We start from the raw sequence: 14682 nt of genomic DNA on the forward strand, positions 1-14682 counted from the left end.
GCCAAGTACTGGGGTGTCACATGATCAATCTCCAGTGCCTCTCCCTTCTAAGGTACTGCCGAGTACTGAGACTTCACATGAGCAACCTTTGTGAAGGCTCCATCCTGTTTGTTTGTTTTAACTCATGTGTATGCACATATCTGTAATTTCTCGGAGATGTTAATAGATAAGCTTTATTTCATTCAGTGTATTGTGCTAAATACAATAAAACATATACTTCACTAAGATGTGGTACTTCTGGACCAAATATTAATTTATCTTTACCCTCACGAAGATAAATGATCATTCATCATTTGAGTATTTAACTCATAATCTTCAATCCATATGATTCTTTAATATCATAAACATCATGGATACGAATCGTGTTGGCATATTGTTCGATCTGCAGCTCGAGACAATATATCTCTCAACACTTTATAATCTTTCTTGACTCTTCAGAAGTCTTAATTTGATATCATCAACTCTTCAGGAGTTCTAATTTAATGTCATTGACTCTTGCAAGAGATTTTAGTATGTTGCAACAATATCATAATGATAGTACTTATTAAGGCAATTTATACCATCCATTGGTATTGAGTTATGTTTTACCCTTCCGGGCTTACTTCAAGCAATTTGAATCCTTCAGGGATTTTTTACAATTCATGACACATTTTCCTTTGGAATTTATACAGAGCAATTTGATCCCATGTATACTTGAGGGATTTACTTATGGAGATATGATGTAGCCGACTCACAACCCTTCGTATATAATTCTCCATTCATATGAATTCATTTACAAAAGTATAATTAGTAACCTTGTGTCATATCATATGAGTGTATTTCACTATATTACAAATGCCCAATGTAACCTCCTTGGTTCAACATCTTTTGGCTATTTGTATTGTATTCAAATATATAGGTCCATTTCTCCAAATTCTTACAAAATTGTAATGGAATTGCCTTTCTCCATTTTTGGCCAATAATTTTCCTTCTGTAGACGAACAAAAGAACGTGACTCAATATTAACACAGCTCATTGATGAATTTAGTAGCTACTTGTAAAAACCAAAATTACCATTAGTTATCATCAATCTGTGATCCCATATTCTCATGTGCATGCGCATGCATAAAAGCTTTTCATTTCTTTGGATATCCATTGCCTCTTCAAGGGCATGAGACTATCTCTTCCAAGATAGTCATAATTTAGAGAATGTGGATCATAACTTCCTCTTGAGCATTATAGAGCTTGAATTTTAATCTCCACTTTTGGGAGTTGAGTCATTTGGAACCTACACGTCTATCATGCTTTATGCATGAGACATCAACATTCCCATATCCGCGGATTGTCTTTTCTGGGACATATCCATGTAGCGACTGTCATGCTTCTGGCATGAAACAGTTATGCTTCAGGAATGCAATAGTTCAGTAATGTCGTAGTCTTCTTCTTTCGAATGACTGAACATTTTGAGTTTGAGAGTTTGACACGCTTCAGGCGTGCAACAAATAACTCATTTACTGCCTCATTATTGTGTCCAACAGGAACATCAATTCTTGCAGGCACATTTGTAACAAGTATATGTGATGTTATCACTTTCGTATCATCATTAAATGCATCTGGCATTTGACTTGCATATCGTTGCATCATTTAATCATTCTCACTTCGTTTTTATATTGGTTGCTTCATGAATCAAAATAAGACAATTTCTCTTCGTTCTTTTGGAACGGTCTTTTCTCATCATTTTTCTGGAATGATATTTTCTCATCGTTCTTCTAGAATGATGTTATTTTCTCCCCCTAATAGGGGGAAAACTGTCTTATCAAAATCATAGTCCGCAAATCATGCGGTAAATATATCCCCAGTCAAGGGTTCCAAATGTTGAATGATAGATGGTGGATCAAATTCAACATAAATTACCAGTTTGTATTGATGCCTTATTTTAGTACGTTGTGGCAGTCTTACAAGCACATAGATAACACAATAAAAAACTCTTAAATGTTAATGTTTGGCTGGTGCCCAAACACGAGTTGTACCGAAAAATATTGATGGTTGGCAACTGGTCTCAACCAAACTTAATAATGAATTATGTAAAATGGCATGTCCACATGTAGAAAACTTGCAATTTCGTTTTCATGAGTAGAGCATGGGTAATCAATTTCATCCGCTTAATAAATGTTGCTGCTAAACTATTTTGAGTATGGACATAAGGAACTTCTTGTCCTTATTTAATAGTCTGTAGACTGAGACTCTTATGACTTTTATTACAATTAAGTTGAGGCACTGCGGCACTTCAAACTTACGATACTCATAAAGGAATTTCATGTCCTGATCTTCAGGATCAAGGGACTTCATACCTGATCTTTTTGCGTGATGGAACTTCGGGTCCAATCATTTTATATGATGAGGATCAAGAAACTGCAGGTTCTGATCTGATCAAGGAACTTCAGGTCCTATATATACTCATCGTAACACAAGATAAGTACAATAAATAAATTAAAGCAATAGGCGGTAATTCCAACCATAATGAATAAATTGCATTTAAGTAAATAAAGCTTGTGACAAGGGTTTTAATTCAACACCATTCACATAAATCAAAACTTAAAGCAATAAGCAGTAAAACCGTCCATAGTAAATAAATTGCTTTAAAGTAAATAAAGCTTGTGACAAGGGCTTTGATTCAGCACCATTCACATAAATATCAAAGCTTTAAAGCAAAGGGTAATAATTCTACCCATTGTAAATAAATTGCTTTAAATAAATAAAACTTGTGATATGGGCTTTAAACTAACACCATGCACATAAATATGCCAAAACAGAAAATGCAATGATTAAGTCCTTATCTTTTGCTTTTTCTTTTCTTGGTCTGCCACTTCTTTTGTTTGATTCCTTTTATTTTTATTTTTGTGTCACAGTTCTGAGGTCATTTTGGTTACTCAATAAATAATAGTAACAATAAGTTCCAATTGGTGTTCCTCTTCCGGTGAGTTTCGAAAAAGTTGAAACGGTTCCCATAAGTTTTGGAGTCAAGAGTGTCTGTAACTTATGATAAGATCAAACCGTTAGATTTAGTTCAAATTTTAGTATGATATGGATAAGAAGATACCAAATAACTTTCGTGAAGAAACAATTTTGATTTGAGCTACTGAAATGGAGTTTTGGTAATCATAAGGTGGCTGTCCATTTTTCTACGGAAATTGGAAACTGGTTTGGTATTTCAGACATCTGTGACGATCGCACCGTTAAAGTTTTCTGAAATTTAGATATGTTGTAGAACTGAGCGGACAAACAACTTTCAAGAAGAACGTATTTCAATCCGAGGTCCACAAGTTGGAGTTCCGAGGCTGTTTACATGGCTGTCAAATTCTCTATGAATTTTGAGTCTGTACTCTTTTGCTTCTGTAAAAAATGATATACAATCATGCAACAACATATATATATTTACTTCAAGAAAATCAGTAGTACAAAGATTTTAAGATGAAATGAAAAGATTTTTTTATCTGTGAGATTCCGAAGGAGGTGAACAGGATTTGTGGCGTTGTGCTTTTCCACTGGCACGAGAGCTTCTTGTGCTGATAACGTGTTGTAAAATCGACAGTGGGTGCAGTGAAATAAATAAATAAGACACAAAATTTATGAGGTTCCTTTACAGTCAATGTGACTGGAGTACGTCCTCGGGGCAGCAGTGGTGCTTTTATTATAATATGAAATAATAAGAGTACAAAGATAACTCTCTCTATTATCTCCTCTCCTCTTCCTCTCTTTTCTCTCTTCCTCTTCCTTCCTCTCTTTTCTTTCTTTCTTTTCCTTACTCTCTCTCCCGTGAGTCCCTCACATTCATCTCCTTTTTTTTTTTTTTTGTGTTCCATAAGACTTGCTTTTATAGAAGCAAATCACAAGCAACATAGTGAAAAGCTTACTATATGCATATGGACATACATACCCACTATTTACAACATAATTATTATTTTTTTTTTGGTTAGGCTGTAGTTTTTTTTTTTTAAGGTGCAAATACTATTTAGTTTGCATGATAATTTTATAATAGAATCATGTGCACGCATAAAAACTTAATTACCGTAGCAGTGTAATACGGAATTTTGACGAATCGTTTTGAATTCCTTCCAAGGATAAGTTATTATGGGGATTAAGCTCGACTAATCTCATGTTAATTTAAATAAAATCTCATGATTTTGCTTCTTTTCACCCGTTTGGACTCAGTTAGAACACAAAAAGGGGTCTAAAAGCTTTGCTTTTTGTATGTTCTTACGTTTATAGCATATGTACACTACAGTTTGTCCTCGGAACGCATTGTACATTGTTGCAAATGCCACCATGTCTGACAGTCTGAGTGAGAAGTGGCTACAATTATTTGATAACCACTTAGTTTCAATTTTTATTTTCATTTTTTCGAAAACTGAAAACTGAAATTTTGTTCGGTAACTATTTTTAGTTTTCAATTTTCAAACAAATGAAAACGGAAATTTTTTTTTTCTTTTATGGCCGTTTGATAACAATTTCGTTTTCAGTTTTTGTTTTTACTTTTTTAAAACTGAAATCTTGTTCGGTTACTACGTTCATCTTTCAAAAAAAAAAACGAAAACTACTTTCTTGATGGTGATAATAATTTTGTTTTTAGTTTTTTATTTCACTTTTTGGAAATTGAATTCTTGTTCGGTTACTATTTTCTGTTTACAGTTTACAAAAAATTGAAAACTGAAAATGACTCTTGATAGGATTTTTAAGAAACGCGCAAAAGGGTTAAAAACACCTATAATATGCAAGAGAAACAAGCATATTGTAGTATAGATGGCTTTAGCAAGGTTGTTCTCCACATGGATTATTAAATAATTTGTATTAAACCAAATCCCAATTAATTATTTAAAGGCAAAGTTTTGGGATGATTGATTTTATGACCTAATTAAATAAAAGCGAACTTAATTAAAAAGAGTGGAAAAATATGCAATATTAAGAGAAGGAGAAAGAAACAGTATTTAGAATCAAATTGAGAAAGCACTAGAGTTCCGCCGTCACCTTGGACCCCTAATATAGAGCGTATATCAAACATACAATATGTCTGTGGTATTTAGATCAAATCTAAACATGCATGACTCATTACATTTTGTAAAAATCCTCTGAAAAACCATGCAACCCATAAGACGTGGTATTCATCCTAAGTGAACTTGCACATATTAACCTTCGTCAATTTCAGGGACCGACCTCCGACCAAAATTGCATCAAATTACTTTTCTAAACATCGTAATACCACGAATCATCAAGACACTTAGATAGTTTAAGTTGGTGATTAATCATTCAAAAACCTGCATGCATATTATCATAAGCGAATTAAAAGGAAACTACATATTCTTGCTAAGGCTCGTGGCCTCACCCTAGCAAAACAGATTAGTTAAGCATATTCATAATTAAAATCAAAAGGAATTGTAAAGATCGAAAATCCCTTGAATGTAAAAGTCTGAAAATCTCTAAGCTTGGCTAATTTCCTCTCTCAAATATCGCATGGAAGAAGGAACTAGGGCCTACAAAAATGCTTATTTAAACTACTATAATTAAATCCTCTAAGTAAAAGGTCTTAGAATAAGACTAGGAAACCAAATAAATTAAAATAAATTACGAAACATAAACCTAAATTGACTAGTAAAATTTCCCCAAAATCTACACAGCCACATTTTGGACCCATATCTGCTCCAAAATCGGCCCAAATAGCAGGATTTAAAGTTTGCAATATTCTGAACACTTCTCCAGAAGGCCACAAACCCATCAGAGGTCATCTTGAGCTCCAAAAATCGCAATTAAGCACAAAACGTCACTTTCCAGCACCGCATATGCTTCTTTATTTCATCACCATAAAATAACCGTATGGTAGAAAAAGCTGAAATTTTGACATGAACAAGGCAAGGAATTGTGAACGTCCTCCAATTTGAATAACTCCAAAATTCATCCGTCTGGTCACGTTTTGCTCCAAAGGAATTCGAATGTTATATATATTATATTAACACCATATTGTTGAATAAACCTCACATACTTAATACACCACACGTTTACTTTTTCAATTGAAAATTATCTTAATACACCCCACATACTTCCCCATAATACCCTCACATTCCACATTCTCAACATAAACATTACTTTTCTACATGCACTCCACATTTTCTATACACATTCTTCAAATTTTATAACACTCATTTGTTTCTTGAATCTCTCCTTGTTCAAGGTTTTCCGCGTTAGTACCCTTCCCATTAAGGAAACTTTGGAAGTTCTTAGTAGTAAACCCTCTTGTTTATCAACCACAATCACATGTTGCTCCTCACTTGTGAGGGCGAAACCATGTCAATCATTGCTCCTTCTAGAATCTCTAAACTCCACTTGGTTGTTCTAGCGATTGTTTCTGCAGAGTAGTCATAGCACTCCAATAAACATCCAGCAGACAAAGCTGAAACATTCCTACAGCGATACCGACGTGAATAGAATTCCATAATTCAGACCACCCTCGCCACCTATGCGCCACTGCTACGAATCATACACCTCAAGAATAAAACTATTAATATTGTTGATTAGTAGCAGTAGTGACATTGTAAATAAATATTAGGCTTGAATTAATAATAGGCTTAAATAAATATTGGGGTAGTATGTTTCCTGGGGAATCACAAGCAGGCATTTGGGAAGAAAAAAAGGCCTCCTATAAAAATAAAAATAAAATTTTGATCTTGATTCATAGTTTGAAGCCCGGCAACATACGTTCGAAAGATAATTATGATACTTTTATAAAGTTTAATAACCCAGAAAAAGAGAAAGGGATTGGGTAAGGAGGGATGGGCATATACAAAAGTGCAGTAAACGTTTTCAAAAAGGCAGTTTCATTCGTTAGAGTTTGTTCAAGAATGGAGGGTGGGGGTGACTTTGATAGTTGAAGAAGATAAGCAATGTGTTAAAAGTGATTTGTGGTGTATTCAGAAATTTCTTATTTTTATTAAATCTAATAAGGTCGAAATTGTCATTGTATAGTAAGGTACATAAGTAATTTAATATTAAATTTTAATATGGGGTGCATTCAATATTACATGGGTGCTAATTAAAAAAGTCAAATTATAAAGCAAAGTATCAAATTCTACCAAAAGAATTATCAAAACATACTAAGAATAAGATAAAAATATATAATATGAAATTGACTTATCAACTCTCGAGTTTTCAAAAGTTGACCTTGAATTTTCACTTTGTGGTTTTCAGAGTTTTCAATTAAAAAAAAAAAAAACTGAAAACGAATTGATTATCAAATACTTCATGAGTTTTAAAATTTAACCTTGAATTTTTACTTTTCAGAATTTTGGGGAATGGCTTGATTCAGAGAGAGAGAGAGAGAGAGAGAGAGATAGAGAGAGATGAGGACGTGGAAATGAATCTATATGGCAGCTCTGGTTGGTTGGTTTGACAGGTTTAGTGACAGTAAGCCAATTAGGATGAAATTACCATGCTACATGTCAGCACATTTAACCCATTTTGACGAAATAGAGAATCTGATCGAAGTGTATGAAGTTTCATGATGGACAGTGACAATGTTAAAGGAAGAAAAGTGACATTAAGTTCGAGTTGAAAGAGGTATTGCAAAAAATAAGCCTTTCATTTTCTCATATTATAGTATAATATTTTGGAAACATATCAATTTATGTCTTTTAAGTTATTCAGCTGTCTAATCATTCATTAAATGGGTAATATGACGAGTGTGGAACAATTTATGAGCTAACGTCTCAACCAACACTCACACCACATGATAAAAAAAAAAAAAAAAAAAAAAACTCATCGTAGAGCTTCAGTGTCTCCTAAATCGATGCTTCTGTATCCTAAAACGATAGCCAATCACACAATTTGGTCCAATTGTGCAAGCTTGGCTTATACAACAAATCAAAAATGTCCTACTGATATATATAATACATCATCAATACAATGATACATTAGACATTTAAACGAATTAAGGAGTGTAATTTGATACAACTTTAAAACTTCGTAATTCAATATGAGAAAATTCAAAACTCATAACCAATTTTGAAAACCACCTTAAAAATTTAAAGCATATAAATTTAGTAAGCCCAAAAAAATTAAAGGTATTAGTAAAAATTCTACTTTTACCATAGTTTTCACTTTTCATACAATATTTGTATTACCTTTATAATAAAAGTGAAACCCACTTATATCGCTAAACCCTATATCTGCTAAAGAGGTAATACAAATATAATAAATGTAAAATTACTCGGTTCTTAGTAAGGTCAAATCGTAAACCTACCTCCATTGTTCCATCAAATTACAAGTGGAGTAGCTTAAATTATTGAGTTTTGTCTACAACACTTCTTCTAGAACTTTTGGCCCACAACCATGTGAAACTTGGTCCGTACTATCTTCCATTAGTCCACTCGTGTCCCAAAATATTTGTATTCAGTTTTGTTTTTGTTTGAGCCTTGGGCCTTTTTCCTGGGTCGGTTCCTTGGGCTTAAACAACTCTCTCTTTTCACATTTGACATGCTATATATTTTGAGTAATGAACCGTTTCAGAAAGAAACAAACTTGTGTTGATGAAATAGATAGATCGACATAATTGACAGTGACAAGATCGATAGGGACGGATCAAGGGAAAGGTATAGAACACCCTTGTGTATATTTGGTAATGAGGTAAACAATCACGGGATGACCTAGTGGTTGGGTATGAATTCCTGGCCCGAATTTTACATGGCACATCCTAGGTTCGATTCGTGGCACTAGTGAATCACACACTGGTGGCTAAAGGGAGACTGAAATGCCTATGTGAGTCTTTCCGGCCCCTAGAAGAGTGGACTGGCATGGTGAAGCCACCAACTGGTCCCCTTTTAAAAGAAAGAAGGTGATCAGGTAATGTAGATATTCTCTCTATGTGTTTGATATGTCGTTTATATATTCAATTAGTTGTTATGGTTCTTGTTCATCTACACACCCATTTCTTGAAACCAAAAAAAGGACTAAAATATTAGAACTTGTACGAAATTAGATGTGTCTTGATTTGCTTAGCTCAATTTGATCAACGTGAAATGAGTCAATTTTATAGATCAAGGGAATAGTGGTTGATAATCTGGCAAATAATATGAACTTTAATTTCTATGGGCAATGTTGTGGTTGATGATATCTCTAAGGTTATTTGGATTCGGGTTGTTTCTTTATGTTGATTTTTCCTTTTGTTTAGTTTTTGCTTGGGCCTTAAGCCCACTTCGCTTCATTTTTTTTCCTCGGTTTGAGAATTTGGATTTTTATTGAAATTGTGAAACTCAAAAGTTGGGGATTATGTACAATTTTAATAGGGTCAAATATAATTCATGTGAATGTAAAAAATGTTTCAGATTGTAGAGGAATGCTGAAAACACAAAATGCTTGGTTTTCGAAAAAAAAAATGTGTTAAAGGATCGTAGGTACTGAACAAGGAAGAAGATGAGTATGATGGAGAAATAAAATTTCTTACTTGAGGACCACCCTGGGACTCTTGTGTTCTTCTTTTCCATTACTAATTCATCATCCATTAAATACCTAGGAAAGGAGAAATCAAATTCATCTGCCAAGAGATATGCTTATGTGATGAACAATGACAGCAATAACAGGATAAATTAGTAATTGTATGTTACAACTGAACATAAAAATTAGATGGAGGGCTATCAAAATAACAATTAGTACTTAGTAATTGTATGATATTCGATCATTACCTATTTTTAATTTTGAAAATTAAGACTTTGTTAAATCAAAGAAGAAACCGGGATTAAATGTTTACTAATTATGAATACAACTCATCGTTCAGGATGTATATAATTTTTAACAAGCCCACGGTTTTAATAGGATTAGAGAGTTTGAATTTCTTCTAGTTAAATTTGCGTTTTGATTAGGTATGTGATTGAACCAATGAAATTCTTCCATTAAAACATAATAAAGAGAAGAAGCCATCGAAGATGGATTTTAATTGTGGGAATAATTAATTAAAAAACTTGACGAACAAGTGAGCTTTCTCTATCACTGACTTTTATATTATATACATCACAAACATGAATTTTGTCCATGTGTATGACCAAATAAATGAAGAAAATATTGGACAAGTAAATTAACCAATCTCTTTCGCGCCTTACATTCTCGTGCATCAAGTTTGGAAGCCGCACATTGAATTAATGGAACCAAACAGACAAAAAAAATATTATTATAACTAATCCAGTAGACTAGTCGCTTAATACTATGGTCTACTGGTATTTTTCTTCACTTGTAAGTAAAATGTCTTAAGTTCGATTATGTCAAAGACAAATTTGAACTACTTTATTGCTAATTCATTATGAGGCTAAGCTCACCCTTCCCCCTTAGTATAGATAATATCGTTTGTTAAAATAAAAAATTAAAAAAAAAAAAAAAAAAAAAGTGATCAAGTAGACTAATCAGATCATCTCCCACGAATAGTTTTAGCTACAACTTTTTTGCAGTCGTGGCTCTCTCCATTGCCATTCACCTTTGCAATTCCTATAGTATCCAAAAATGCATTTCCTTTTTTAGTCTTCTTTTTTGACGCCTACAATGCTAATCACCACATGCCCTTTGAAAATAAGTCCTTTTCTAATTACAACTAAGCAATCAAGAGCAAATGTTTACAACTTTACATGCATGCATCTAGTCAAAAAAAGTAGAAGAACCAATGAGACACGATTACATCCCACACATAATTTGCATCACACTTTTAGGCATGAAGAGCAACAAAAGGGGCAACACCTCTTAAAGGCCGTTTGATAACACGCATCTCGTTTTCAATTTTATTTTTTTCAATTGTGTTCCCTTCCAACAAATTAAAAAATACGATCCAATCTATTACAAGCATGAGCAGGGACGTACATAAAAGAATATGACCGCATCTGTTTGCCTTCCAACGCTTCTTCCTTTTTTTTTTCCGTTGCCTAATCCTAGATGGAATGTAACGATGTAGGAATTCATATGTTAACATAATACCTATTTAGATATACTCGAATGACCACTTCTCATAATTGAAATATGTATATAACCCTATTCTGGTCTAATTCGGTATGGAATGAACGTATAATCATGGAACTGACTTGATCATCATGTTATGGATTATGAATTCATAACCCTGATCCAGTCCCATTTTGGACGTACCAACAAACCTATTAATTCTTGTACAAGCTAATTTTAAAGTCTAGCCATGAAATGACATTACCTAACAGAACAATCAATATTCTAAAAATAAACAAACACAAGACAAGAGTGCTGATAAACCCACCCCATTATCTTATTTCTTCACCCACATTTTAATGAAAATATTAGAGACATGTTTATCCTTCTAGAAAAAGACTTTTAAACCTTACCCATTTTCTCTCCCTCACCGTCTCTCTCTCTCTTCATCTCCAGTTTTCTCTTTCATTTCATCTCTCTCCTCGACTTCAACCGCCACGACTGAAGAGGCTGTTGGTCTAGTACTTTCATTGTAGCTTCATTGTAGGCTTCCTTTACCCTTGTGTCATTTTTTCCCTAAAATTCATTTCACATTCTAATACTTAGATACAATTAAATCTCGAACATGGGGTGGGTCTGGGATTTTGCCCTTGTATCATTTCAATAGGGATTTTGGGTTGGCGAGGTTGAAAATAGAGGCAGAAGGGGAAGAGGGATGGGATGATAAGGGGGAAGAGGGTTAGTTGTCCTTCACCGGCTACTCTTTCTTCCCTACTTTGTCCCTTGACTCGCAACCATGGCTACCAATTAACGAATTTTGCTGCCAAAGGAAGTTGAGGGAAGGTTTGGGGTGCAAAGAGTACAATGAAGAGGTGGTGATGTGATAAAAGGTTATTTTAGGAATAATAGTGGGTGGAGAAATGAGATTTTAGTTTTTAATTTTTTTATAATATGTGAAATTATACTGTGAATGAAAAAATAGGACAATAAGATTGGTCTATCATCATTAGCTTGGACATGGTTGCTACTTTTCACTTCAAATAACTGTTCCTATAATACTCAGCCACTTTGATGCATTTTGAAGGCATTATTGCTGTCCTAAAAATAGAATTTTGCCGGAATGAGAAAACAAACCTAATAGTTTTTCGTGTCAAATGTTCTAGAAGAAGATCATATATTATATTGTAGGATAAAATTATTCGTGTATATCCATTCCAGCTACACAAGCCGCCTTAACTAATGGATTTTTTTTTTTCAAAAATCCACACCAAACATTTACAGCCAACAAAAAGAATCAAACTCCCGTAAACACATGGGCACCATTGCCACACCCAAACCCTACATCACCATTAATCATCACATTCAACACCAAATAAACGACAAATTATCTTTTTTATTGAAAAAAAAAATCCTAAATAATTATTTTTTAATGAATGATAAGATTATTACACTAAAATTTATCTAAATTAACAGCGGATGAGATTCGAACGAGGATACTGAGAGAGAACAACACTACTCTTAACTAATTTCATTAAACCCAAATCCGCCTAAATAAATCCTTCTAATCCTCCGACAAAAAAAATTATTTTCCTAGTGGGGTTCCACCCTCGTCATTAGTCAACCTTCAAAACTCCTTGCCTTTGAGCCCACACGACTCAGTCAATCCTTCGTTTCATTCCCTCTTTGCTTTATACCTCTGCATAAACCTCATGGAGTAGCGCCAACCCTTTTTTTCTTTTTCTCACCTTCCTATTTTTTTCTTCTCTTTGGACCAACAAACCTTAATAACTTGCCAGTCATGAAATACAACATTCATGCCGTCTTGCTATGGATTCTCAGCTTCCTCCTGTTGTCGCAGCTGATCACAGCCCAAACCGCAGCGCCTTCTCCGCCGCAAGCCAACGGCTCAAGCTCGTCGAAATTCGACATCAAGATGGTGGTGGTGATGGTGGTTCTCGTACTTGTATTCTTCATCTTGGGCTTCCTCTCCGTCTACACCCGTCAGTGCGCCCAGACCCGCCTCCACGGGCGCATGGTTCGAAACGGTTCCCGCATGGCGCGTGGCCTTGACCCCGCCGTCATCGAAACCTTCCCCGCCTTCATATACTCCGATGTCAAGGCGCTCAAGCTCGGGCAGGACGCTCTTGAATGTGCCGTATGTTTACAGGAGTTTCAAGACCATGAAACGCTGCGTTTGATCCCCAAGTGCGATCACGTATTCCACCCTGATTGTATTGACACGTGGCTGCTCTCTCACTCGACTTGCCCGGTTTGCCGGACTTACCTGGTTCCTAAACCCGGAGAAGAGCCATACACTTGGGTTGATCCGACTGAAGAGGATATCGAGTCGGGCCAACCTGAGACTGGGCCCTGTACGGCAGAAGCACCCTCACCTCCACTACCGTCGCATATGCCACCCCGCCAAGTGTCAGTTCGGATGGTAGAAGATCAAATCAAAGAGGAGGAATCTCCATCTCCAGCACCTCCAGTGTTTATCAATTTGGTGAATGGAAGTGAGGCAACCAATCAAAGAGGCCCACCTCGGTCTAGGTCAACGGGTTTTGGACCGCCTCGGTCGAGATCAACGGGGATGCGGTTCACCGGGATATTATTTCCACGATCACATTCGACCGGACACTCGCTGGTTCAACCGGGTGAGAACGTCGAAAAGTTTACACTAAGATTACCGGACGAGGTACGGGCTCAACTTGTGAATTCAGCCTTGATTCGTAGCAGGAGTACCAACGTGGCATTCCCAAGGGCCGGCAGTGTGAGAAAAGGTTTAAGAAGTGAGAGTGGGCGTGGAAAAATCCCCGGTTTGTATGAACGGTCTGACCCAAGTTCGCGTTCGAACCGGTCGGGGCGATCGAGCCGCTGGGCTTTCTCATTGTTGCCGCCTTTTATGTCTCGGAACGGGTCCGTTAGGAACCAAGTTGGTGATAACGACGTCGCAACTGTGTCGGCAGCCGGGCCATCCGAATTGAATAGAGCACCGTTGGACAATAATGGTGGCGATCAACGATCAACTGATGCCTTGCGGCCGAAGGATCGTGTTTAAACAAGGAATACGTTTAGGTAGTTTGAGTAAATTGAAATTTTGTACATTTTTTTTTTTAAATATAGTTCATCTTCTTTGTTTTTATTCATTTCAAATTAAATTGTGATAGGGAATACGTGTAAGATGATGTGGTACCTACTAGTTTCAAAATTTTGAATATGAAATTTTGATTTGTTGTGACAAAAAAATTGAATACGGATGCCTTGCTAACTAATAATGTTGGAAAATTACTATTCTTTTCAGGAGACTTGTCCTAATTTTGGTGTAAAATGAAGTTTATGTTACTACTAGAAATAGAAGGATTCCATGGATTCTTTTTTTTTTTTTTTTTTTTTTTCTGATGTGTGAGTTGATGTTTGTTTGTAAGTTGATAACTTGATGGGCATAGGGTTTCCATACAAAATATCCCATTATAAAATTCGAAACGTTTTTCGCTTGCGATTAGCATATTTTTACCGTACAATTTTTTTTTGAATCTTCCATTTTTTTAGTTATCACTTAAATATCATCTTGTTTGGGTCGTTTTGGACTGAAGGTAACAAATGGGCTGAGACTCTTGATCCAGTGGTAGTAAGGGGGATCATGGGCCGGCTGGGTACTGGGGGTTGTCTAGTTGTTTGTCGATTGAGTCCCTTTGTGAGAAGGATTGATTTGGATAAAGATAAAGGATGAATCCTTAAACCCCT

The 14682-nt window shown here is 35.4% G+C and overlaps 1 protein-coding gene across 1 annotated transcript; it reads left to right on the top strand.

The window, feature by feature from the left end:
* The first annotated feature begins 12617 nt into the window (after window positions 1–12617).
* LOC126633544 (RING-H2 finger protein ATL38-like) lies at window positions 12618–14160 on the top strand. Its single transcript, XM_050304192.1, has one exon. The coding sequence runs from the start codon at window positions 12737–12739 to the stop codon at window positions 13994–13996; it is 1260 nt and encodes a 419-aa protein (XP_050160149.1). The 5' UTR covers window positions 12618–12736; the 3' UTR covers window positions 13997–14160.
* Window positions 14161–14682: the final 522 nt, after the last annotated feature.

The sequence above is a fragment of the Malus sylvestris genome, chromosome 8 (assembly GCF_916048215.2).
Source record: "Malus sylvestris chromosome 8, drMalSylv7.2, whole genome shotgun sequence".
NCBI classification, from domain to species: Eukaryota; Viridiplantae; Streptophyta; class Magnoliopsida; order Rosales; family Rosaceae; genus Malus; species Malus sylvestris.